At 41.8% G+C, this 27990-nt stretch overlaps 2 protein-coding genes across 3 annotated transcripts; one reads left to right on the forward strand and one right to left on the reverse strand.

Annotated features, from left to right (window-relative positions):
• Position 1: 1 nt before the first annotated feature.
• dhrs12 (dehydrogenase/reductase (SDR family) member 12) lies at positions 2–27981 on the forward strand. The gene is made up of 11 exons (XM_068329208.1): positions 2–141; positions 5448–5581; positions 6263–6345; positions 6727–6819; positions 6904–6985; positions 8556–8617; positions 8738–8842; positions 8935–9025; positions 9213–9350; positions 24899–25007; positions 26997–27981. Exons 1-11 carry the CDS (start codon positions 86–88, stop codon positions 27022–27024), a joined length of 981 nt encoding a protein of 326 aa, XP_068185309.1. The 5' UTR covers positions 2–85; the 3' UTR covers positions 27025–27981.
• Positions 11848–17126, reverse strand: LOC137604942 (piggyBac transposable element-derived protein 4-like). 2 transcript variants are annotated; one of them, XM_068329207.1, is made up of 3 exons: positions 13965–17126; positions 13116–13639; positions 12550–12753 (listed from the first exon to the last, which is right to left on the reverse strand). In XM_068329207.1, the coding sequence occupies exons 1-3, from the start codon at positions 14338–14340 to the stop codon at positions 12697–12699; spliced, it is 957 nt and encodes a 318-aa protein (XP_068185308.1). In that variant the 5' UTR covers positions 14341–17126; the 3' UTR covers positions 12550–12696. The 2 variants fall into 2 exon arrangements, with proteins under 2 accessions (XP_068185307.1, XP_068185308.1); XM_068329206.1 differs by having other exon boundaries at positions 11848–13639; positions 13965–17106.
• Positions 27982–27990: the final 9 nt, after the last annotated feature.

The following is a 27990-nucleotide window of genomic DNA, read 5'->3' on the forward strand; positions in this document are numbered from 1 at the left end:
TTCAGACGTTACTACACGTTAATCGAGAAGGAGTTCTCCTTTTCAGTCCGAGCTATTTCATTAAAAGGACATACTTCTGTTCGCTATGTCGATTTACAGAAACGCCGTTTGGTTTTTGAAAGGCCGTCAAGAATATACAAAGTAAGTTGAAGCATTTCTGCTGCGAATGAAAGACATTTTACCTGATCACCTTTATTTATTAACCTCGAAAACCGCTGCTGGTTAACCTGCGAGAAAGGTTAACCAGGACCAGGACTTTATGGCCAAAACATGTACATTTTGCTAATTTTTTGTTTTTTGGGTGTAAATATGTCGCTCAGTCTAACCCCAATGCAATGTTGCTGATCAAATTAATCGGTTTTAAAATTGAGACATTTTGGGAAAATAGTTGACTACTATTTATGCATGAAATGTTTTCTGCTCGCCTTATTTGGTTTAATAAACAATATTTGCAAAGCAACTGACAGACACAGAACAACAGAAACAGTAACAGCGACAACCATGGTAACAACAATAGCACATGGAATTCATACCGTAAATCTGGTTTTATTAAACTGTTATTTTGTATTTCATATTTTTGTATTTACGTATTGTAATGCTTTTATCATGATACCTAATAAGTCTAAGCAGCTACCGTCATGGAAATTAGGACAGGGTAAACAGATTTTCTGGTGTAATGTAGCCGCAAGAGGACACAAGCCAGTGTCTTATTGTGCCGGTCCCAAACCCGGATAAATACAGAGGGTTGCATCAGAAAGTGCATCCAGCGTAAAACTTTTGCCAAATCAAACATGCTAATCAAACCAGGTTTGGTATCCAGGAGAGGAACGCAGAAGTACAGATCGTGGTTTACTTTGCAAAAAAGATGGAAATGGCCATAGTGAATATTTTGTTCCAGAAGAGGCAGGAACATAAGGTGACCTATACAAGTGGATGTAGGAGCACACAGGTAAACTACATCTTGTGTAGACGGTGTAATCTGAAGGAGATAAGTGACTGTAAAGTGGTGGTATTTTAAGTGTGTAGCCAAACAGCATAGGATGGTGGTGTGTAGGATGACTCTGGAGGTGAGGAAGATGAAGAGGACAAAGACAGAGCAGAGGACGAAATGGTAGAAGCTAAAAAAGGAAGAGTGTTGCATGACTTTTAGGAAGGAGTTAAGACAGGCTCTGGGTGGCCAAGAGGTGCTTCCAGATGACTGGACAACTACAGCTAATGTGATCAGGGACACAGGTAGGAGAGTACTTGGTGTATCGTCTAGAAGGAAAGTAGATAAGGAGACTTGGTGGTGGAATGAGGAGGTACACGAGTGTATACAAAGAAAGAGGTTAGCTAAGAAGAAGTGGGACACTGATAGGACTGAGGAGAGTAGACAGGAGTACAGGGAGATGCAGCGGCAAAGGCCAAACAAGGGGTTTATGATGACTTGTATGATAGGTTGGACAGTAAGGGAGAGACTGATCTATACAGGTTGGGAAGACAGAGAGACAGAGATGGGAAGGATGTGCAGCAGGTTAGGGTGATAAGGATAGGGATGGAAGTCTATTGACAGGTGCCAGTAATGTGATGGGAAGATGGAAGAGTACTTTGAAGAGTTGATGAACAAGGAAAATGAGAGAGAAAAAAGACTAGAAGAGGTGACTGGACCAGGAAGTAGCAAAGATTAGTCAGGATGAAGTGGAAAGGCAGTCGGTCCTGATGATGTACCTGTAGAGGTTTGGAAGTGTCTCGGAGAGGTGGCAGTAGAGTTTCTGACTGGGTTGTTCAACAGGATCTTATATAGCGAGAAGATGCCTGAGGAATGGAGGAGAAGTGTGCTGGTGCCCATTTTTAAGAACAAGGGAGATGTGCAGAGTTGTGGCAACTACAGAGGAATAAAGCTGATAAGCCATACGGTGAAGTTATGGGAAAGAGTAGTTAGAGCGGTGCAGGACATGTATGAGGACTGTAAGACAGTGGTGAGGTGTGCTGTAGGTGTGACAGAGGAGTTCAAGGTGGAGGTGGGACTGCATCAGGGATCAGCTCTGAGCCCCTTCTTTTTTGCTATGGTGATGGACAGGCTGACAGACGAGGTTAGACAGGAATCCCCATGGACTATGATGTTTGCAGATGACATTGTGATCTGCAGTGAGATCAGGGAACAGGTGGAGGAGAAGCTAGAGAGGTGGGGGTTTGTCCGCAGTAAGACAGAGTACATGTGTTTGAGTGAGAAGGACCCAAGTGGAAGAGTGAGGTTACAGGGAGAAGAGATCAAGAAGGTGGAGGATTTTAAGTACTTAGGGTCAATAGTCCAGAGCAATTGAGAGTGCGGAAAAGCGGTGAAGAAGCGTGTGCAGGCAGGGTGGAACGGGTGGAGAAAAGTGTCAGGTGTGATGTGTGATAGAAGCGTTTCAGCTAAAATGAAAGGAAAGGTGTACAAAACTGTGGTGAGACCAGCGATGTTGTTTGGTCTAGAGACAGTGTCACTGAGGAAAAGACAGGAAACAGAGCTGGAGGTAGCAGAGATGAAGATGCTGAGGTTCTCTCTGGGAGTGACCAGGGATGATAGGATCAGGAATGAGTACATCAGAGGGACAGCACATGTTAGATATTTTGTAGATAAAGTCAGAGAGGCCAGACTGAGATGGTTTGGACATGTCCAGAGGAGAGATAGTGAATATATTGTTAGAATGATGCTGAGTTTTGAACTACTAGGCAGGAGGTCTAGAGGAAGACCAAAGAGGATGTAGTGAAAGAGGACATGAAGGTAGTTGGTGTGAGAGAAGAGGATGCAGAAGACAGGGTTAGATGGAAGCAACTGATTTGCTGTGGCAACTGATTTGCTTTTCCTTTCAGCTTTTCCCCTGAAGGGAAAAGCTGAAAGGAAAAGAAGAAGAGAACAGATTTTCTGGTCTGACATCACAGTCCCTCTTAGTCTGGTTAAACTTCGACTCTGAATCTAAGGATTTTTGTTTATCTAATTTAAAAAAACAGTTAACCGGCACTCACAGATAAATACTTAAATTTATTATGGGCAAATCACGGACGCATTTCAGCAAACAGCCTTCATCAGGGTGAACAAGAACAATAGAACTGACATCCATCGTAACCAGGTGAGGTCAGAATCAAGTATGCCGTCTACCTCTTGAAATGCCCTTGTGGCTTAGAATATATCGGGAAAACAAAACGGGTATTAAAAACGAAGATTTCTGAACATAAAAGCAGCATAAGGAATAAAGATGAAAGATCCCCAGTGGCCAGGCACTTCTGGCCATGATGTCTGTTCCCTTATATTTCAGGGCATAGAAATGATACAGCCCTTTAAAAGGGGCGGTGATGGAGACAGATTTCTGTTACAGAGGGAAGCCTATTGGATTCATACATTACAAACAGAGAATCCAAAGGGGTTGAACGAAGAACTGCTGTTGGGTTGTTTTTTATGGTTCTTTGAGGACCCCACTACAGCAGTGATTCTCATTCTGACTGTGCGGTTATTTACCCTGTATATGCTATGTCCCTCAATAGAATTTGGTGCTATGATTTTTTTGCTGTTATTCTTGATGGTCCAATCTGCGCAGAACATGAATGGATAGTAATTTTTTATGTATTCATTTTCTCTTGTACATACTGTATCTTGCCTTGTAAGATTTGATTGTTTTGTTCTGACGTGCCTCCTCATTCGAAGAGGCTGTATCAGGGTGGTTTTTTCACAGATTAATTCTGTTAGTTAATCATGTGTTCTCTGTGCTGATTGGTACTTGATTCTGACCTCACCTGGTTATGATGGATGTCAATTCTATTGCTCTTGTTCACGCTGATGAAGGCTGTTTGCTGAAACGCGTCCGTGATTTGCCCATAATAAATTTAAGTATTTATCTGTGAGTGCCGGTTAACTGATTTTTTGATCTTTGCCCCTACTGCGCACCCATTACACTATACAAGTTTTGGAGCTGTGCGCGCCGTCTCCTTCACCTGTTTATCTAATTTAACCTACTGCCAAAATGAGATTTTTTGAAATTTATACGTGATGTTTTCCTTTTACCTCTGTCTGCAGCTAATTTAAAAAATGTCCAAAAAGAAAAATAGTAGGGCTATCACTTTAACGCGTTAATTAGATTAATTACTGAAGGAAATTTTAATTTTATTGTTCAGGTCTTTACATGGGAAAAGCATTTAAATCCTTTGGTCATCTTCTTACCCTTAGTTTTGCTGATCATCTTAACGAACGCGCTGCGGAGCTAGTAGGTATGAGTTCGCTTCATTACGCTGCAAATTAACGGTCTATAAAAATTAACGCAATTAATCGTGAGTGGCAAGTCAATACCCAAGCATTTTAAATTTGGCCCATTGAGTGACCCGTAGGCTGCAGCGGCACGTCACTTCCTACATGCGCCACTAGTCAAGAGCAGAGTGACTGACCACAGAGATGGACGCGACACAGGAGAGCGAGGCAAGCCCACTCGGACCTTTGGGCTGAAAGTTTATTTATAAAAAGAACAAAGACGGGACTATCAACAAAAACGCAGTGATTCTGCGCTGCCAATATGCGCTGTAGACGCCTTCGTCAGTCTGCCCCAGGGCAGCTGTGGCTACACACGTAGCTTACCATCACCAAGTGTGAATGAGCAGTGAATGAATAATGAATCCGATGGAAAACGTCTTTGAGTATCCAGAAAAGCGCTATATAAATCTAATCCATTATTATTATTATTGTTATTATAATTATAATAATAATAATAATTATTATTATTATTGTTGTTGTTGTTATTTGTACCTTTTGTAAAAGAGAATTTTCATATCACCAAAGCAGCTGCAGCCTGACGTATTATTTAAATGCAAAACATGTCAAGGACACAGAGTTGAACGTTGGCTTACCATTTTAAAGGAAAAGCCTGTTGGTGTCTTGCTATTTAGTTGCCTCATTTAGAGGCATGTTATACTGTTCATTTTGAATTGCTGAATTGAGTCAGCTTTAGTATTCATTTTGATTGAGAGTCTGCTTATGTGCCTATTTGAGACTCAGTCTTATTTTATTTCTAAATTTTATTTTTTTTATTTAACTGTTATTTGTATTGCATTTTTGAGAAATGCACCTGGCCTAATTGGTTTGCTGATGTGCTTGGCCTTTTTTCTTTCGAATTTCATTTATAAAGCACACTTAATAAAAATGTGTATTTCAAATCTTCTCTTCTTGGTGTATTCTATTGACTAGTCATGCACTACAATTTTGTAATGTCCTAGAATTCAAATTCTTTATTTGGGGGCCTTTAGTAGGTATGAGATTAAAATGTGATTAATTAGATTAATTAATTACAAGTCATGTAATTAGATTAATTTTTTTAATTGCCTGACAGCACTAAAAATAGACATGACAGATTCTGACAAAGCTCAAAGATGTTGCTTAATTTCTTTAGTCTAAGTCCCACTGAGTTATTTTACTAACACTGTCTTGCCTTTGATGATAACAGGAATGGCTATGAAGCAGCAGCGAAACATTTTGCTCAAGCAGACCTGGAGGTTGACCTTAGTGGAAGGTCCTACATGATAACTGGTGCCAACAGTGGGATAGGAAAATCCACAGCAAAAGAAATAGCTCAGAGAGGTGAGTGTTTGAAGTCAACAATTAACGAAGGTCACGTCACCTCTTGTCCACCTCAAACGTTTGGAATTCATTCATTCATCTTCCGATTCTTAATATTAGTATAATTAGTTCATATTATAGTTTCAGTTGTGTAATCCATCTTTCTGCGGGCTACATAGTCATTGAAGGTTGAATTGAAGCAACGGGTCATCTGTTTAGGGCCTGAAGACCTTTCACTTTTCATCCAAGTCACTTCTTTAGTTCTGACTGGTGGAGAGTCCAAATTATTGGGCTCTACTGGGGTTGCTAACACACTGACGTTCATTAAGGTCATCGATTAAGAGTTAATTCAAATGTATTATGGGTGTTATTATGCTTGTTCCATGGGACATCAAGTCAAGGTGTAATGCTATGACTCTATTGCATGTGGCTCAGAGGTGGGGCCATAGACCCTCTGTTTCCAGTCTTGTTCACTGAACCTTATTGGTGTAGGTACTCATTCACCAGGTCCCCATGACCTGATGAATGAGTACCTACACCAAGAAGGTTCTTAGCCCTCTTCGGCTGGCAAGTCAATGGTGACTTTCCAGCCACCCTTGGTTAATAAACCAAGGGTGGCTGGAAAGTCACCAAAAGGACCTTTAAGCTGACACAAGTTACTGCTGGTTTGTCCACTGATATCTTTCATTTCTGAGTATGCAGGAGGAACTGTTCATATGATCTGTCGTAACAAGGATCGAGCAGAAGCAGCCAAAGGTGAAATTGTGGAACAGACTAAAAATGACGTAAGCAATTAGTAACATGTGTCTTTGTGTGTTCCACACGTGAAATCCCCATCTCTTATCATGTTGTTGGAACCTTAGGAGAACCCTGTTTCTTCTCTGTAAGAAGGATCATATGATTGTGCCACTTGTTAGCTAATACTCTAGTTTCAGTTGTTTAATCCATATTTGTGTGTAAATAATCCTTGAAGGTTTACTTACAAAGTAAATAGGTTCTCTTGACAAAGTAATGTGATTAGGGTTATATAATGGCATTCTGCTGTGGCCCTGAGAAAATCAAACTGATGGCATTTTTGGAGCTTTGTTCCTTAGTTGACAATGAAAAGTAAAATGTCTGTGTGTATTCCAAATATTTGATGGCATTTTCTTCCTGATTATTCCCAGAATGTTCATATCCACATTGTTGACCTGTCTAGTGCAAGACAAGTATGGGAGTTTGCCCAGAACTTCTCAAAACACAACACCCTACATGTGCTGGTAGGTGCTCTAAGTATGTGTGGGTTCATTTGTAATACTCACAGGTTTATATATTTATTTAATCGACATTTGTCTGTTCACCAGATTAACAATGCATGTATTATGACGAGCCCGAGAGAGTTAACAGAGGAGGGTCTGGAGAAGAACTTCGCCACAAATGTACTCGGTACGAGGAGTTGAGATTATCTGCAATACCAATTCGAATACAACGCGAGAGGTTACCAATTCCAAACATGTTTTATACCATCTTCAGCCATGCCATTTTTTGCCCTTAGTAGAAAGGCAAACTTTTCAATATTTTTTGAAACCTGTCTACAGTGGGTCAGTTATCCAAACTACAGACATACAATATTAACTTGGCATCTCTCAGCCAGAGTGTTAACCTACTAACTTCTGGCCGCAAAAAGATTTTTTTTTTCTTTTTCAACAAATTAAGATTAACATCAGCTTGTACACTTGTACACTTTTTTGTGTACAAGTGTACAAGCCCTTAATAAAGGACTACAGTAAAATACTTACAAAAATAATGGCTAGAATTTGTGTTGTGAGGTTGTATCATGAGTAATTCAGATCAAGACTTTGATATTACATTTTTCGTATCACAGCTTTTAATATTTAGTTGTGTTAAAGGACAGCATATTTCTCTCTTTGCCCCCTTCGGTTTGCTTCTTGACATGTGCGAGAGAATTACCAGGAAACTTAAATTAGTCTCAGAGTCAAACATTTACTGAACAAGAATTGCACGTACAGTCAGGACCAAGTGCGGACTCAGGTTGAGAAGGGGGCCCAAACCATATTGAGCTGTATATTTATAGGAACAGGACATTTCACCATATAAGGCAGCACTTCATAGACATTCAGTGTCACACAATCAATCTGGTAGAAAAGGTTAAATCAGAATCATTCAATTCATAATGTATTGATTATATGTTTGTCCTAATCATGCTGACAAGATTTAGCAAAGGGGGAAAAATAAACAATATCAAGATAAGATACTGTAGTCTTTTGTTAGTCCCAACCTGGGGAAATTCACAAATTTGATTTTTCTAACAATTATCAGAAATGATTTTGTTTGGATTGTCTGTAAGCCTTGGTCTTCAGTTCAGCATCAAGCACAACCAGTGGACCTTAAGAGAGCTTGAAAATCTGACAAAATCAATGTGTGTGGTCTATGAGGAAGGAACAACACCTCGTGATGTGTCACAGTGCACTTTGAACAGCAGAGGGCGCAACTAACTTCAGGTCTCTGGCGTCATTCATCACGTCTGTTATCAGTTGGTGTTCAGTGAGACAGTACAGTTGTTCATAATTTTTAATGTAGGAACTGGTTTTTCCAATCCAATTTTTAATTTTTTTTTCTTATTTAAGATCATATATAATTTCTATTGCATGTTTTAGACGAGAATGCATGTTTGCAGTTTAAAAGTAAATCTATATTGTAGAATTCATATTTTTAAGTATACGTTTTGTTTTTTTGGAAATATAGATTAATTGCATAGTTTGCCATGTGCATGCTTTTTTTGTCTGAGAAATTTTGAAAGTAATCTTTTTCCTTCAGCTCACATCAAAAAGTGATAAAATTGTAATCTTAAACCAGCAGTGGAAATCCTATTGAATTATGAGCTATGTGTGTTGTTCCATTCCAAGTGGGGAGCCTGGTCTTAGATCAGGGGCCATTACAGCAGATGTGTTTTAAATCTTGCTAAACTCTGAACTGTACTCCACTTTATTTTCAGGTACATACATCCTAACCACAGCATTGATACCTGCACTGGAGCAGGTGGAAAGCCCAAGAGTGGTGGGTTGAATTTCAACCCGAGAAATGTGTTTAAAAGTTAAAAATAAATATTGTTAAAGTCCATTGTGGAATTAAATGTGACCATTGATTAAAGGTGAAGATAACATGTTTGCTTCCCAGGTAACGGTGTCATCGGGTGGCATGTTGACACAGAAGCTGAATGCTGAGGACATCCAGTTTGAGAAGGGGACATTTGATAGCCTCATGGCCTATTCACAGAACAAAGTATGGAATCTTCTTCCAGCAGACAGCTGAACAGATTGATTGGGATCTGCATCACTCTTTTATTCAAAAGCTTTTTGTGTCCTTTCTGACAGCGACAGCAAGTGATTCTGTCAGAGAGATGGGCCGCTCAGTACAAAAAGATCCACTTCTCTTCTATGCACCCAGGCTGGGTTGACACACCAGGTAAGATACATACAGGGATATCTGTCAAAGCTACACGTCATAAATTAAATTTATCACCCTTCAGTTTATCGTGTGACAAGTATTCAATCAAATTGTAGCTGTAGTTCAGTCACTACTGTCAGATGGAACTATGTGAATTATGTCTTTTTTGGTGGTATTTGAAGATAAAGATGCTTTTTGTTGTTAGGTTCCCGGACATCAGTTCCTTCATTCCATGCTAAGATGCTGTCCAATATGAGAACAGCGGCCATGGGGGCCGACACAGTGGTGTGGCTCGCAGTGTCTGCAGCCGCCGCAAAGCAGCCAAGTGGACTTTTCTTCCAGGGTCAGAAACTTCACTGTCAGTCTCTGAAAAGCTTTTATTTAGTGCATCTCAACAAATGTGTCATCTTGATAAAATATGTCAATATGCATTATGTGATAGAGTAAATCCACAGAGAATTACCCTCAAAAGGCAACTCATTATGACAGCCCCCCACCACACACACACACACACACACACACACACACACACACACACACACACACACACACACACACACACACACACACACACACACACACACACACACACACACACACACACACACACACACACAAGCGCTGTGACAGGAGTGTAGCGCAACAGTATAGATGTTCAGAGTTCATTTTACCTCAAGTAAGTAGTGAATCTCTGGGATGCGTTTCGAGAAAACTTTGTGCATCCCAAATGCAGAATATACGGTAGAAGCCGTACACAAGGATTGAGTTTTGCCAATAGTACAATATAAAAATGAAACAAACTGTTAATTTTAATGTTTTTATTTACTGTATAACATAACTGTTTCAGTAAAACTATATATTAGTTTTATCAAAATGTTAAAGCCTGGTAATCATTTAAAGAAAAAACAGTTTTGGAAATAAAGATGATGCAAGGACACACGCAAACGAGAACACTGGATGTTGTATAGAACATTCAACTCTTTGGCTCTCAGCTCTTTGTTCCAACTGATCTCCTTCGGTGGACTTCCTCATACACTCTAGACGTTCATCGGTGTTTTCTTTCTGTTCTGGACCGAACTCATGATGCTTCACTCAGTCGGTCTGAGTGTTCGCTCGCGGGTCCAATCTCATGACGCTCCACTCAGAGCAACACCATGGTCGCTCGCAGTTCCGATCCTATGATCCTTCACACTAGATCTGCAATGTACTGAACACTCCAGGTGACAATGTCAGCTTGCCCTACAAGAGAAGAAGGTGGTTTGGCATGAGAATTTCTAAATCTGTTGGAACATCAGACAGCTTCATAATTAGACTATTGCTGAGAAATTGCGTCTATTTCACACAAAAATGTGTGGAATCCATTATCGTCCAAGAGTTGCTAATGCAAGATTAAATTGAATTGAACAGAATTTACTTTGCGTACCAAACACTCCCAAACATGACTAGGATGGGATCCCGCTGGTCATTTTAAACTATTCAACTCCAGCCAAAGTTCTCTTTGAAATTTTTCATGGTTCAACGCAGCAACAGCCTCTTTCAGTGCTCTGTTTGCTCTGACAAAGTTGGTTCCATAGTCTGACTTGGCATAAACAACCTGCCCTCTTCTACTAATGAACTGAAATAATGCGTTTATCCACGTATCAGTCTTCAGTGAGCTTGTCATGTCCAAATGAACTGCTCTACTTGTTAAGCAGGCAAGTATAACACCATACCTTTTGTATGTTGTTCGGCCTCTCCTGATTTCCACAGGTCCAAAGTAATCTACTCCAACATTGGTAAGTGGAGGTAAATCAGGCATTATTCTCTCCTTTGGAAATTTTGCCAGCTTCTGCTCCACTGCTCTTCCATTATATTGTCTGCAAAAACTGCAGTGTGATATGATTTTTCTCACAGCTGGGTTTTCATTAGTGATCCAGTGCTTCCTCCGTAGTGAAGACAGTATGGTTTCGACCACTAGATATATAGATAGATAGACAGATACTTTAGTAATCCCAGAGGAAATTGCACATATCCACTGCTCAGCCAATCACCAGGAAAAAACAAAAACAAAACAGGACATACCACAAGACATACACTACACTAACAGACACATGTAGCATTAACAGTACATATACTAAAAAAATTAAAATATAAACATAAAATTAAAATATAAACAGTATAAAATTTAATTAAATCCCTTTAATCACGTGCTGATCTCGCCACCTCCCCCCGCTACTCCTGAGAGAGTCATTGTACCCCCTGATGGCACGGAGCACGAAGGAGGACCTCAGCCTCTCTGTGGATGCGCTGTGTGACAGCAGTCTGTCGCTGAAGGTGCTCCTCTGCTGGGAGAAGGTGGTGTGCATTATGACCCAGTAGTTGGTGTGTTTACTTAACAAGACGTATACCAATGAAAGAAAGGAAAGAAACACACTTTATTATCCCTCTTGGGGAAATTATCTTCTCATTCTTATTGATTGAACATGTATTTACAGTATATATGTTTTGTACAGGCCCCTGAAAATTAATTTCCCTGACGGAACCTACTTAACTCATTGACTGCCAGACACTTTCAGCGCGGACAGCTACCCAGTGCCAGAGATTTTGAGCATTTTCACTGAATTTTGAATGCCCACCAAATATTCATTTTTTAGGCTACATAAACATTCCACATATCACCCGAAACTTTAGACTGTCTTCTTTCATCAGAAAAAAAAATTTTGTTTCTAGCATCTATGTGTGTTTAGTTATTGCCCGTAGAACACAGGGTGGTTTCAGCAAAAACAGCTGATTTTGACCAGAAAACGGAGATAATGACGTTTTACTGCAGAGAAGCAAATTCAAGCAAAACTCCAACATCAAACTTCTGAAAATACTTTTACTTATTGAAACAATGCAAACAACATTAGAAAAAACATTTTTGATGAACAAATGATTTTATAACAATTTTGAAAATTAGACAAAACATAACAAAGTACATTCATTTCACTCTCAACTGTCAGAACCATTTACAGGTGAGTATGTGTGGGTGTAATCAATCATATTTCTTTTGAGTGTGATAAACAGTGAAGCATTCTCCTGCATGCAGGGGAATACGACAGGCCTTGCACCACATCCTGGTCTCACTCCTCCCACCCCTTCTAACACACACCCGACATTTCCTTGAGGGATGTGCCTTCTTTGTGGTGGCCCTCAAACGTTCCAGCTTGTGCCTGGACATCAGGCCATCGAGTCTGCCTTCTGGGTCTCGGTTTCTGAGTGACCTGGTTTGCAGCACGTCTTCGACCTCCATCTCCTCGCCCCCCTCATGTGACACGTACCCCTTTTCAGTCCAGGACCTTGCAATATCCTTCATGAAATCAAGGTGCGATTTCTTGATCCCTGGGTTCCTGGACCTGAACAACACATAGGCATTGTACACACAAATCTGGAACAAATAGGCGACAAACTTTTTTGTCCAGTTTTGAGTTTTCCTGATGAAGGGGTAGTATGCAATGTTCTGGTCTAGTTTGTCCACCCCATTCATGCAGGAATTGTACTGTACCACACACTCCGGTTTGAGCTGTGCCACTTTTCCCCGCTGACCCTTCTGCCACACCTCCACCCTCTGCATCCTGTCGTTGTGGCAGGTTGTAATCATCCGCACCAGGCGCTTGTCCTGCCAGGCCAAGACCAGTACCCGGCCGTTGTGTCGCACCACCTTCCCCTCCTCACCCAAGTCTGTCTTTGACGGCTCCCTGATGATCTGTGGTTCGCCACGGTTTTTCCTGAGGGTTCCACAAACATTAGTCTTTTTTTTACACAACTGCTCACACAGTTTTACGGAATTATAAAAATTGTCCATGAATATTGTGTACCCCTGCTCGGTCAGGCGGTCAAGGAGGGAGAACACAATGTCTGGGAGTGTGCTCGACTGGCCAACATAAGGCAACATATTGTAACAATAGCCAGTCCGCGAGTCACACAAAATATAAGATTTTATGCCATATTTGACTGGCTTCTGAGGGTTGTAAACCCTGAAGTTCAGGCGTCCACGCCACTGCAACATCCCCTCATCAATGCAAATGTTTTCATGAGGCTGATACAGCTCTTTGAATTTGGAAATAATTGAATCAAGGACAGGACGCACTTTATAAAGTTTATCTCCAGCATCCTGTGAGGCATTGTCATTGAAGTGGAGAAACTTCCCAATTAGCTGGAACCTGTTGCGTGGCATGGTGTTGTTGAAGTACGGAATGGCTTCCATTGGATCCTCACTCCAGTACATGCTGACGCTGGGCTTCTTTATGTAGCCGGTGAGGAACGTAAGACCCAAGTACTTTTTGAGCTCTGGAACGTTCACCGGTTTCCACACCCTCTCTCTGGAGTGTGGCAGAGCTTCAGGATGTGCCTGTATAAACTGCTGTGCATACAGGTTGGTCTGAGACACAATGTGACCCAGCAGCTCGTCAGTAAGAAACAGCTGCATGAAGTCAACCGGCTGGTCTGAATCCAGGTCTGCAGCCGCATTCTGGGGACCAGGGGTTGCCACGAATGGGAACTTAGTGGGTTTCCAGCCATCATGACTCCAAACACCTGCATCCACCTCCAGTGATTGGCGTCTCCTCGCACCTCTCCCTCTAGCAGGTGCACGTCCTCTACTCGTGTTAGGGACTGTAAAATATAGAAATATACAATTTTACACTATATATATATATGCATGCTTGAAATAAGTAGGATATCATTTTACACAACATATATATATATATATATTATATACACACATGCCTGAAATATGTACCATTCTACAAAACATACACACACACACACACACACACACACACACACACACATATTATACATATATACACACACATGCCTGAAATAAGTACCATTTTACACAAAAGAGTAATACATTCATGGATGGGGAACAACTTATGGGAGACGGAGGGCCGACGCGTGTTTTTTACATCATGCAACAAAGTAGCAAAATAGTTACCTTTGCTCCTCAGATCCTCCGTGGGCTCCCCCAGGTCTGGGGAGGACTCCCTGCTGCTTTCTGACGGAATCCAGTCGGATGACGAGTCCGGGTCCGGTTCAGAGTCAGAACCGTCACCGGACAGACGCAGCGGAGAACTCTCCGCAGCGGCGCTCCCACGTGGGACGCCGCCGAACTGCGGGGGGGCCCCGCTACAACCCGCCACGCTTTCCTCGCCTCCGATCCGGTCTTCAACCTCCTTGGGTGCATCTCCTGCACCCCGATCCTTACCGCTGTCGCTCATTTCCACAGCAGCTACACTGCCAGACAAGCTCTGTGCCAGTGTGAGCTGCTTGAACCTGCCTCCTCCACATGCTTTCGCCTTGCGCTTCGCCATTTTGCTCTCCTCTACTGCCCCAACACCGACGCTTCTTCGTCGTTTTATCTGGTGATCTGGGGTGTCAAACACTGCCCCCGACCGGAATAAATGGAATACAAGGCTGAAAATCACACAGAATGTGCGAAACGCTTTGATCTAACGTTCCCTATAAAAAACGCCTAAGACGAAATATGACGTCTTTGGCACTCAACGTTTGGATTCTATAAGACGAAATATGACGTCTTTGGCACTCTGTGAGTTAAGGGATCAGTAAAGTTCTCTCTCGCTACTCTACTCTGAAGCACACACACACAAACACCAGGGGCCTGTAAGCATGCAATTAACACACAGTGGGAGGCAGGGTGATGGGCAGCGACTTCTGGGTGCACCCCAAAATTTGCAGCTTGTAGGGGGGACGGCGCCTTAATCAAGGGTGCCTCGTCAGTGCTCTGGAGGTGACTTGACACCTCCCACTGTCAGCTCACACTCTGAAGATGGGTGCTCAGGTGCGGGAATCGAATCACCAGTCTTGGCTCATTGGACAACCCATTCTACCGACTGGGCTACTGCCTCCCCAAATGTGCTTATCCTTGGGCAGTATGAGAGGCTGCTAGACTTCCAAAGGTATTGCTCCTGTGCATAATCTCCCTCCAACTCTTAGGAGTCCATCCTCCATTGAATTCAGCTTGTAAATGGAACTTTGCTTGTTCACTGTTCCCGTCTCAGATAAAGAGGAAATTTCATCCTAAAATCGTTGCTGCTGACAATAGTGAATGACAGACAGCTCTACTTCCAACACCTCCTTTGCTGTCAAGATATTATTTATTTGGGTTATTGTAGGCTTAAGGTTTTCCATTTCACCAGCTTGCACATTGTCAGGGCCTTCAACCCTTCTCTCTGACCAGAGGTCCAACAACACTCCCTTCAACTCGAAAAACCAGGCCACTGACACCTTCAGTTTTTTCTAGTCTGAAAAGTAAGTAGTAAGTAGTCAGTGACACTGATTGAGTTGCTAGCCACACCGTTCACAGAGGTGACTTTTCTGACCTCTGGATTATCAGTCTTCTGTGGCGTCAATGTAATTGTCTGGCCATTCTTTGTCAAACCTCCACAGAAGACGGGGATCTTCAAACCCTCTGGCATACTGAAGAAAGTCAGGCATCTTCATTCCTCTAGATGCAGCATCAGCTGGGTTGTCCTCTGGACCAGCGTGCCTCCATTGGGCAGGGTCTGAAACTTCTCTAATAGCAGAGATCCTGTTGGCAACAAATGTGTGAAAGTGTACTTTAGAACTGCAGTACTGTCTGCCCAAAACACAGATTCTTCAAGCTGAAGTTGTAGCTTTGCTTTCAACATTGCATCCACCCTGACAGCCAGAACATCAGCCGTTAGCTCAAGACGTGGAACATTTACAGATTTTAGGAGTTTAATTCTGGCCTTTCCTAACATGAGAGCAATGTGAACAGTGTTTTTACTGTTATTCAGCCGAATATACCTTTTTTTTTGTCTGCAAGTATTCTCATAGTTAAACACTATAAAAGAGGGTCAAGTGTTTATGAGATCATTGCTCGTTTTAGTCTTGCAGCAAAAATTTTTTAAATATATTTTATTGTGTGCACATGACCATCTGCCCTCTCTGGGAAATAAGTTGTTAATCTTTATTAGAATTTCCTATTGTGAGCCAGAGAGGAAAGTGCTGCACCTTTGTGTGTTAATGGGGAAGCCAGAAGGAGACAGTGAGAGAAAACACAAACAGGGTAGTGGATAGACAGGCAGTGCTGTTAGAGTGGAGGAGACTGGAGCTGTTTCATTAATGTTAACAACTTACGCCTTAATACCAATGTTATCAAACACCAGATTAGTGGAGGTCCTGACAGGGGAAAACAGTGCAAACAGTGCAGAAAGAAGATAGGGGGTATGAAATTGTGATGTCTGAAGAGAGACTCGTTATGTTCTCAACAATCAGACTCGACAGAAGCTGGTAAGCCCTGAACCAACATGCATGTGTAATGAAAACCAATGCCCAGAGAGGCTGCCAGAACCCAACAGGGCCAGGCTAGCAGGCTAGCATTGGATAAACAACTCACCAAAGCCAAATTTATGAAGTAGTAAGAAAATAAAAGTCCAAATTAACTTTGTCGAAGGCTTTTTCAGCGTCAAGTGAAATAACAATTGCCATTACTTTTAATTTCTATTATTACTCTGAAGAAAAGATGCATCAAACTAATCATTTAATAGTCTCCTGACATTGTTGGTAGTGTTGATCCTTAATAAATCCTGTTTGATTATTGTGAACTATTGATGGAGTAATTTTCTCCAATCTGGAGGCAAATACTTTAGATATTATTTTAATGTCAGTGTTGATTAGTGAAAGAGGATGATCGCTAGAAGGATGTGTGGGATCTTTATCTGGTTTTAATAACAACTTTATTGCGGCTGTATTCATGTGACCGCTTATACGAATGACCATAACTTTTAATTTCTATTATTACTCTGAAGAAAAGATGCGCTAACACTGACCAGAAATGTTTGAGGAATTCAGCAGGGAAGGTGCCAAGGTGCCCTTGAGCAAGGCACCGTCCCCTCCACAAACTGCTCCAAAGATGGGGCTGCCCATCACTCGGTCTCCCTGTATTTACTGCATGCCTACAGGTTTTGCCTTGTGTGTTCATGGTTGTTTCAGGGGCCTGTACAAATATATGCATGATTACTAACCACAAGTGAAAACATAATAATTTCCCTATGGGGATCATTAAAGTGTACTACTACTACTTCTAAGAATTCTATTTTCTTTGACAGCATATTGTCAAGATTTAGCTTTGCATTTTGTAGTTCTGACTATACCTTTTCATTTGGATTAATCGTATCATCCTTGGTAAGATGTTTGAGTTTTCCTTCAGTTTCTGTCTGCATTTGTTGTTCTTGTTTTTTTTGTATGAGGAGTATGATATTATTTTACCTCTGTATATAGCCTTCCCAGTTCCCCAAAGTAAGAAAGGAGAGGAATCAGGAAATGTATTACTGGTATATTTTTAAAATTCTGCCCAATCTTGCCTTATTATTTTATCAAATTTTGGATCTTTAAGCAGAGAAATACTGAAGCGCCAAGTCTGTGGAAGTTTATGCTAATTAACTTTGTAGGCTGAAGAATATCGGTGCATGGTCACTAATAATAGTTGGATGAATTCTAATGGAACTTTTATGTGCAATAGAATTATTTGTGAGGAAAAAGTTGATTGATGCAATGATTGATGCACTACAGAGAAGAAAGTGTATTCCTGTTTAATTGGGATTTTAAGTCCCCAAATGTCATCTAATCCAAAATCTTTCATATAACCCTGCAGAACTTTGAGTCATTATAGTTGTTTAGCATTTACTATTGAAATTGTAGATCGATCCAATGGGATTCAGAACCATGTTGAAGTCCCCTCCAATAATTGTTGTTGAGTTAGCTGACAAGTCAGCTAAACGAAAGAAGACTGCATGAAAAAAGGCTGGATCATCATTATTGGGTGCATATAGATTACCAATTGCGTACACTTTATCAAAAATAATTGCGTGAATAGTAATGTATCTGCACTCAGGGTCTGTAACTGTGCTTTTTAATGTAAAAGGAACTCTGTTATGGATTAGAATGGAGACTCCTCTTTGTCTGTTGTTATAACAGGATGAGAAGATGATTAGAATTTGGATTGATTATACATTTTCTTCTGATTGCAGTAAATGTGTTTCCCGCTGGAGGAAAATATCTGCTTTTGGTGAGGAGATATAGTCCAGGTTTTTTATCCTTTTTGTCTGTGAGCGTATGTCGTGTACATTCCAGAATACTAAATTTAATGTAGAAATAAGAAAAGATAATCTGTCATTGTATAAACAATGGTGTAACATAATTTCAGTGTGTGTCTGTGTGAGCTGTCTGAGCTGTGGACATCAGGATGGTGAGGTGTCAGGTGTTGAATCAAAGATATGTGGATGTTGAAGAGAGACATATACAGCAAATGTATATATACATTGAAACAAAGCACAACACTGACTAAAAAACTAAAAGTCAATACATTATAAAGAATATCAACAATTAAAAGAGGAATAAAGAGTGGGAGTAAGAGGGGTGAGTGTTTCGGAGGAGGGAAGGATGGAGATACATATAGACAGGCAAAATAAATAGAGGGAAGGGGTACCTCGTTGTGAGTGAAGTTTGGGTAAGTACAACATTTTTAATTATTAAGTTATTAATTATTAAGTTTATTATTCCTCCCAGGCAGGAGGCCTATAGGAAGACCAAAGAGGATATACAGTATGGATGTAGTGAAAGAGGACATGAAGGTAGTTGGTGTGAGAGAAGAATATGAAGACAGGGTAAGAAGGAGGCAATTGATCCGCTATGGTGACCCCTGAAGGGAAGCTGAAAGGAAAAGAAGGAAGAGCCGTTCTCGAGTACTTATCTGAGTCATCAGAAGAGCCAGGGGGTGGTGAAGGGCTCACAGAACAGCTGGCCATCACTATACAGTGATACCTCTACTTACGAATGTCTCTACTTACGAAATTTTCTACTCACGAAATTTCTCAGCAGGAAAATATTACCTCTACTTAGGAAAGAAACTTCGACTTACGTAATGTAAAAACACAGTATCGGCTGATACTCGAATAAAAACACAGTATCGGCTGATAGTTAAATCTCCCACAGGTTCCTGAACGCAACATTCCCATAGCTCCACTGTCCTTGGCTATTACCTATTACGTATCTTCCTGGCATCCCATTGGCTAAGAGGGATGCCACCCCACCTCTGTGTGGAGCTAGAACGGTGCTTATGGAGTGTCTCGGCATTCGGCACTCGCCAGTGAGGTAGTCTGATAGTTTTGTGCAAATATAATAACTTTTTGAGTATGTATTTGCTATGGACCCCAAGAAAGTGACGGAGAAAAGACGAAAAGAAAAGACGAAGAAAAGAGTTTTTTGTCCATACAAACAAATGATGATTTCTCTTGACCCTCTACACATCGGACTTCAAGCACAACTTGGATACATGCCACACACAGAAGTACTCCGATGACACTGCGATTGTGGCATGTATCCGGGAGGGTGATGAGGAGTAGTACAGGGCATTGGTGGCTGACTTCGTGGAGTGGTGCCAACAGAACCAGCTCCATCTCAACGTCTCCAAGACGAAGTAGATGGTGCTGGATTTCCAGCAGGCACCTCCCTCTCCACAACCAGTGATCATCGAGGGTAGTGAGGTGGAGGCGGTAGGACACTATAAGTACCTGGGACTGCAGCTAGACAGCAGACTGGACTGGTCACTCAACTGTGTGTACAAGAAGGGGCAGAGCAGGATGTACTTCCTGAGGGGGCTGGCCTCCTTCAACATCTGTCCTAAGCTCCTTCTCATGTTCTATCAGTCCGTAGTCTCCAGTGTGCTGTAATACGCCATTGTGTGTTGGGGTGGTGGGGCCAGGAAAAGAGATATGGTATTGATATGATATGATAGAGATGTGATAGTATTGTTTTGTCTGTTTGCCATAGATTATTGTATTTTACTTAATTTATTTATATTTATTTCAGTAAAATGGACTCAGGGAAAATTGCAGATAAGAGCCTTGAGAAAGGATACAAGTGATTTGATTTTTTTTAAATTTTACTATTTGAAAGCAGTGTTTGGTAAGATAGAGCAGCACAATATTTTTTTTTACATTTTTTAATTTTTTTGCACAATAATGCATTATTATTGTGCATTCGCAATATTGTTCATGCAGTAATGCATGCGCAATAATGTATTTTCAGTTTATAATGCATGCAATTTCATTTATGCATTTATCTTGATATTTAGGAACATATTTTGTTTATGAAGGACATTTATTTTTTTTGCTGTTTGCCTGTTGTAAAGGTTTCCCCTTGAAGTTACTGACAGACCCATGAAAAATATTGCTTTATTTATATATATTTTGTATTTTTATTATTTAATAATATACACCACGTTAGTTCTTGCTTCAATAGGCTATGTTCATCTCCCCACCTACAGTATATGAATAAGCTCACTTGAAAACCTCATGTTGTCATGCTTTTTAACTCCACCAAGAGTCAAGAGCCCAACCAATCACAGCGCAACTGCCAAAAGGGATCACGTGAACGAGAGCTCCTGAGAGCCTCGTGGAATTAAATTGTCTGCCCACTCCTTCCGACTTCTTGCACCCAAAAGGACCTAGCTGATCTAACCCCGAGTGCCAGACAATGCATCCAACAATGGACTGGAATCATTTCATGATACGTAGTGACTCGAGAAGAAGAACCACAAAAAATACTCTATTCTGTTAATGTCCAATGACATATAATGCAAGTTTGGGCCGCTAGCCAAATTAGCTCCGGTCTTCGAATTTGTTCATGTCTCTCACTTACAGAGCCGTTTTGGCTTCGTCAAACATAGCGGTTTATATTTTCATTGTGATGAAACTCAAGATGTCGTATGTGGAACCCCAATGCTTTATTCACCAGGACCGAACTCACATAGCCGACGTCTACCCTGATGGCCGGACTGTAACGCCGAGACAGCCTTAGTCTTTGCGTTTGTCCATCCCACACACACACAGCCGTTGCAGCTTCGTCGGACACAGCGGTTTGTTATCTTGTCACAGTGAAGAAAAAAAAGAAAACAAAGTCTGATATTATTGTTTTATCATGGAAGTTCCACGGGTTCCTGCTCGTTTCATGTTTTCATAAACATTGAACCAGTCCGCCCCTCGGCTTGTAGCAAATTTGTTTTTTTGTCCCTCCATGTATTTGACTTTCACACCCCTGTTTTGGGAGTTTCCAAAGGACCTGATTATAAATTCTCCACTTTGACATGTTTCCACTTTGGCTTCTCTCACTCCTCTCTCAAACCGTCTGACTTCCCTGTCCAAGATCTGAACATTGGTATCTTGGAAGTGAGTGTCCCTCTTTGTTGAGGTGAAGGAAGATTGCTGAATCGGGGGCAGCAGTGGCTCAGTGGTAGAGCGCGCGGTAGAGTGGGTCGTCCAATGTTCAGAGATCAGCGGTTCAATTCCCGCTCCCGCCCCAAAAACCACCCGGAGGTGAACTGACAGTGGGAGGTGTCAGCTCACCTCCGGAGCACTGCCGAGGTGCCCTTGAGCAAGGCGCCGTCCCCCTTACGAGTTGCCCATTTGGGCCGCACCACAAAGGAGCTGCCTGCCACTCAACCTGCTCTGCATGCGTACAGGCCCCCTTTGTGTGTTTGATTGTTCAGGGCCTGTACACACTAACATACAATATGTATGTGATTTGAGTGTGCTCTTAATTTCCTTTCGGGGATTACTAAAGTAAATTCAATTCAATTAAATCCTGTCCTGATGAGATGGCTCTTCTGTGTTAAGCCATGCGCTTGTGGAGTGGTTGATTGTTTTCCCCTATGTAGATATCTGAGCGTTCCTCACTGCATTTAACTGCATATACCAGGTTGCGCTCCTGACTGTGTGGTGTGGTGTCTTTTGGGTGGAACGGTCTTTGTCTAAGGGTGTTGCTCAGCTTAAAATATACTGGAATCTGGTGTTTGTTAAAAATCCTCCTCAGTTTTTCAGACACTCCAGACACCATATATGTTACTGTGACTATGCCTGCTCTCCTTCTCTTCCGACCTTACCAGGTTCTTCTCCTTTCTGGATCTTGTGTGAGCCTTCACAAAGGTCCAGTCAGGATATGCACAAGTTTTCAGTGCCCCTTTCAGGTGTTGATGGTCTTTTGCCTGGTCCTGGGTACTGGTTGGTAACTCTTCAGCCCTGTTTTGCAGGGCCCTGATCACTCCAAGCTTGTGCTCCAGTGGATGGTGAGAGTCAAAAAGCAGACACTGGTCAGTGTGTGTTGGTTTCCTGTATAACCCAACTCTCAGACTTATGTCATCTTTTATGCAGATCTCACAATCCAAAATGGGCAAACTGTCGCCCTTTACATCCTCTCAGTGAACTTGATGTTGCTGTCTACCGAGTTGATGTGTTCAGTGAAAGATTGCGCCTTGTGGATTTTGATATTGACCCACGTGTCATCCATGTACCAGAACCAGTGGCTTGGTGTTGCTCCGTTGAATGAGGTCAGGGCCCTGTGTTCCAGGACCCCTGAAGAAGCCTCTTGGATGAGTGGCGAAGCATCTTCAAGAAACTTCTTGAAGTCCAGGGGATTGATTCAAACGTCTTTGGAGCACAATGGGATGTTGTTGATCACAAACCTCACAAATCACACATTTATTGTATTCCCAGCTTATGTGTCCAGTGCATAAAAATCCAAAACAAATCCATTTTCTTTCAGAAGCTGAATCTTGTCATTGCTTCTTGCTGTTAAATTGATGACACTTCTCTAAATGATGAGCTTGTGAACAGCACTGACAGCACAATCTTTACTGTTTTTCAACTCTTGTCCTCATTTTCTCCTCACAGTGAAACATTGGTGTTGCAGCGATGGCAAGACTACTTCCATCTGCTGTTGTTTGCCTGTATCTTAATCTTGTGGGTGGGATTTGAACCAGCTGTTCTTTGTGGTGTATCCTGAATTTCTCCAAAGATTGGATCTTACAGAATTCTTACATGCTTCTCCAGATATTCAGCTCCAGATCTCCCTGAAATGAGTCCTACTGTTAGGTCTTTCCATAATGTCATGAGGCTTATTTCGCCATTTTGTTCTTAGTTTATAAGGCAGCTTTGAAATTACTATTCTCATATTGCCTGGTATGTCCAGTTCCCGCATGTAACAAAGCTTTCATCACATTGCAACATTCACGCAAGAATACAGCATAAGATTGTAAAACCTTGACATCCTCAGACTTTGTATATGCAGTGGAGATCTTAAACTCATTTCTGAAGTGTTTTTGAAGAAGTACCCATGTGTAGAATCAGCACATCCAGAAATAAGTAATTTGTGACAGACGCACAAAGTGAGAGATTTGATGTTTACAGTGCATGTGTGTGTACATGTGCATGTACAAAGACAGCAAATTCTTAAAATTAATGAAAAAAATAAATAAAAATGCAAATGTCACAAACATGTTTTATAAGAAATACCTGGAATATGAATATATTACGACTTTCATTTTGAAGCCATTGCTAAAAAACAATCCCTGGGGAAGAGTGGATGTATTGGTACTTTGTTCATCCAAGGGTTAATTAAAATCCGACACGCCAACCTTTTGCTTGAATTTTACTTTCATTTACCATTTAACTTGTCCAATGGTTAACATCGGACATCACAGCATTCAACGTTCAGTGTTACACTATCAACGGTCAAAAAACTATCGATACTTCCGGGGGAAAATCCCAACTCAGCTGACAATTGTTACCTACTTATAACTGGTGACCAATGATCCCCAAGAGACCAAAAGCATCATTTCGCTACTACATTCATCCATCCTCCATCTCTTTACAACCACTTATCCATGGCCAGGTCAAGGGGTCAACATTCTTAACAGGGAAGCCATACACTTCTTCCAGCTCTTCCAGAGGGATCCCGAGGCATTCCCAGGCCAACCGAGAGACATTGTCCCTCCAGCGCATCCTAGGTCTTCCCTGAGGTCTCGTTCCGGTAGGACATGCCTTAAGCACCTCTGCAGGGAGGCGTCCAGGAGGGTATCTGGAACAGATGCCAGAACTGCCTCAGCTGGCTCCGTTTGATATGGAGGAGCAGCAGCTGCACACTGAGCTCTTCCTTGGTGACTGAGCTCCTTGCCCTATCTCTAAGGGTGCACCCAGCCACTCTACAGAGGAAACTCGTTTGAGCCACTTGTATCCAGATCTTGACCCAAAGCTCATGACCACGACTCAGCTGTTTCTTCACCACGACAGACCTAAACAACTTCATCTCTGCAGAAGCTATACTGATCTTTCTGTCAATCTCATATTCCTTCTTCCCTCACTCGTGAACAATATCCCAAGATACTTAAACTCCTCCTCTTGGGGCAAAGACTCCCCACCGACCCGAAGAGGTCAGACCACACTTTTCTGGTTGAGAACCATGGCCTCTGATTTGGAGATGCTGATCCTCCTCTCACTCACTGCAAACCGTCCCAGTGTATGCTGACAGCCCAGGTTTGATGAGGCCAACAGGACAACATCCTCTGGAAAAAGCAGAGATGAAATACTCTGATGCCCAAATTGGACTCCCTCCGGATCCTGGCTGCACCTAGAAATTCTGTCAATAAAGATTCTGAACAAAACCGTTGATAGAGGGCAGCCCTGCCAAAGTCCAACATGCACCTTTTCAACATGTTGCACCCAACATCCAACATGTTGCATGTGAATGTTGGCTATGTTTGCACTCAAATTAATTTTGTCTTGTTGTAATCACATGTAAGAAATTGCTGTTGAAACCCAAGCTAAGATTATGATTAATTTGACTTTTGATTTTATACTTTTAGCTTCAGAAGTAAAATCAGTGATTATGAAAGATACCAAACCAAGAAATTGGTAATTGATTAAATAATGGTGGTGGCTCATGTTTCTGTGAAACTTTAATGCATTCAGTGACTCATGGCTTTTTGAATGTCAGCATGTTCTTCTTCAGTGTCTGTCCTTCTGTTCCTTATTTCTGTAAAATGTTTCACAGATCGCAAAGCGGTCGGGACTCACCTGCCCCTGGCCTCCACCAGGTCCACCCCACAGGAGGAGGAGAAGCTCCTGGCTGCTGTGGAAGAGTTGGCCCTCAAGTTCAAACCGTAACACCTACATGCATACTTGAACACCACTCTCATTACTGTTAGAATAATTGTGCCTATGTCATTGATATTTGAAGGAAAATCTCATTTCCTTTTGTGAGGAATGTATGATGCCTTATTATAAGTGAAATATGGTCGGGGGAAATAAGTATTTGGTCCACCACCAGTGATACCTCTACTTAAGAATGTCTACTTACGAAATTTTCTACTAACGAAATTTCTCAGCAGGAAAATATTACCTCTACTTACGAAAGAAACTTCGACTTACATAATGTAAAAACAGTATCGGCTGATACTCGAATAAAAACACAGTACCACCTGATAGTCAAATCTCCCACAGGTTCCTGAATGCAACATTCTCATAGCTCCTCTGCCATTGGCTATTACCTATTACGTATCTTCCTGGCATCCCATTGGCTAAGAGGGATGCCACTCCACCTCTGTGTGGAGCTAGAACGGTGCTTATGGAGTGTCTCGGCATTCGGCACTCGACCTGTGAGGTACCTGATAGTTTTGCACAAATATAATAACTTTTTGAGTATGTATTCGCTATGGACCCCAAGAAAGTGATGGAGAAAAGACGAAAAGTAAAGACAAACAAAGCAAGAGATAATACAAGAGCATGAGAAAGGGATGCGTTTAGTTGATCTCACCAAAGAATATGGCCAAAAATCTACAATCGACACGTTATTAAAACCAAAGGAAGTTTAAGGAGTTTAAGGCATCACGTGGGTGATCGGAGAAGTTCAAAAGGAGGACTGGAATTCACTGTTGTTCCGCATCGTGAGATAGGAGCGCATGAACCAAAGAGGGCAAAAAACAATGGGACTGCTGTGGAGGCACGGTGGAATAGTGGTTAGCACTGCTGCCTCACAGCAAGAAGGTCAGGGGTTCAAACCCCATCATTTCCAGCGCGGCCTTTCTGTGAAGAGTTTGCATGTTCTCTCCGTGTCTGAATGGGTTTTCTCTGGGTTCTCTGGTTTCCCCCCATTATCAGGAAAAACATGCATCTAAGGAGTATTAGTTCATGTTGGCCCATAGTGGCGGCGCACCCAGGGTGCAGCGGCTCTAGGCTGACTTCCATCTGGCCTTTCAATGTCATTGTACCATCCCTGTATAATGACAAATAAAGCTCTTTGTTTGTAAAAGGTAAATGACCGTCATTATTATTCTTTATTCTTTGTTTTTTACATTATGCACAACTCTCATTTATTGTGTAATAATCTAATCGTAACATGTATTTGTTACATGTTTTTATCCATTTTTATGCTTTTTAAAACATTTATGTCGGAATTTTTGTGGGCTTGAAACGGATTAGGGCATTTGCATGGAAAACGCGTCTCTTACGTAATTTTCTACTTACGTAATTTCTTCCGGAACCAATTAATTTCGTAAGTAGAGGTACCATTGTACTTATTTGGTGGGGGACAAAAGGTTGGCTCCCACAGACCATTGACATCCTCCTGATCTCAGTTAAGTCCTTACCTATACAAGAGACACCTTTCGCAGCAGAAGTCTGGAATGGGCTCCAAAGCCGTAAGTAAGAAGAAGGTGACAGCTGTTGGTGCAAGAAGGTTCATGTCCAAAGTCCCTCTGCTCAAGAAGGCTCATATCCACGGTCTCTCTGCTCAAGAAGCCTCATGTGCAAAGTCCCTCTGCTGAAGTAGATTCACACCCAGGCCCGCCTCAATTTTACCACTAAAAATGTTAATGACTCTGAGAGACAGTAGAAGAGGATGTTGTGGTCAGCTGTAACCAAAATTGAGCTCTTTAGCCTCAACTAAATTCGGTATGTTTGGAAACAAATACTTTTTTTTCTGCCCAACTGTAATGTTTGTAACGAGTGAGTAATAAATTCACAGTTATTTAACATTAAGGAGTAGTCACATTTGTTTTAATTTACATTGAGTTACAATGTAACTAAATGTAACTCAAAGTAAATTAATAAACAGTAATAAACCGCTTTGCGATCTGTGAAACATTTTACAGAAATAAGGAACAGCAGTACAGACACTGAGGAAGAACATGCTGACATTCAAGAAGCCATGAGTCACTGAATGCATTGCAGTTTCACAGAAACAAGAGCGCTCTTCTTTGACTTTTCGAGCACCTTCAACACCATCCAGTCCCCGGCTCCTGCAGGACAAAGTGACCTCCATGGCTGTAGACCCCTACCTCGTGAGCTGGATTACGGACTATCTAACGGACAGACCCTAGTACGTCCGTATGGGGGACTGTTTGTCTTCTGTGGTGACCAGCAGCACTGGGACTGCAGCTAGACAGCAGACTGGACTGGTCACTCAACTTGGACTGTGTACAAGAAGGGGCAGAGCAGGATGTACTTCCTGAGGGGGTTGGCCTCCTTCAACATCTGTCCTAAGCTCCTTCTCATGTTTTATCAGTCTGTAGTCTCCAGTGTGCTGTCATACGCCATTGTGTGTTGGGGTGGTGGGGCCAGGAAAAGAGATATGGACCGTCCTAACAGACTCATCCATAGAGCGGGCTCGGTGATCGGGCTGAGCCTGGACTCTGTGGATACGGTTCTGGAGAGCACGACCATGTCTAAAGTTAAGGCTATCATGAACAACACCAGCCACCACCTGCACACCACCTTCTCCCAGCAGAGAAGCACCTTCAGCGGCAGACTGCTGTCACACAACACCTCCACAGAGAGGCTGAGGTCTTCCTTCGTGCCCTGTGCCATCAGGAGGTACAATGACTCTCAGGAGGAGTGGGTGGGAGTTGGCGAGGTCAGCACGCAGTTGAATGGATTTAATGTTATTTTATACTCTTTATATTTTAACTTTATACTGTTTATATTTTCATTTAATTTTATACTGTTTATATTTTACTTTTATACTGTTTATATTTTAGTTATAATTTAGTATATAAGTCCTGTTAATGCTGCATGTGTCTGTTAGTGTAGTGTATGTCTTGTGGTATGTCCTGTGGTGTCAGTGTTTCTTTTAATGCCTGAGCAGTG

Source organism: Antennarius striatus, chromosome 12 (genome assembly GCF_040054535.1).
Source record: "Antennarius striatus isolate MH-2024 chromosome 12, ASM4005453v1, whole genome shotgun sequence".
Taxonomy (NCBI): Eukaryota; Metazoa; Chordata; class Actinopteri; order Lophiiformes; family Antennariidae; genus Antennarius; species Antennarius striatus.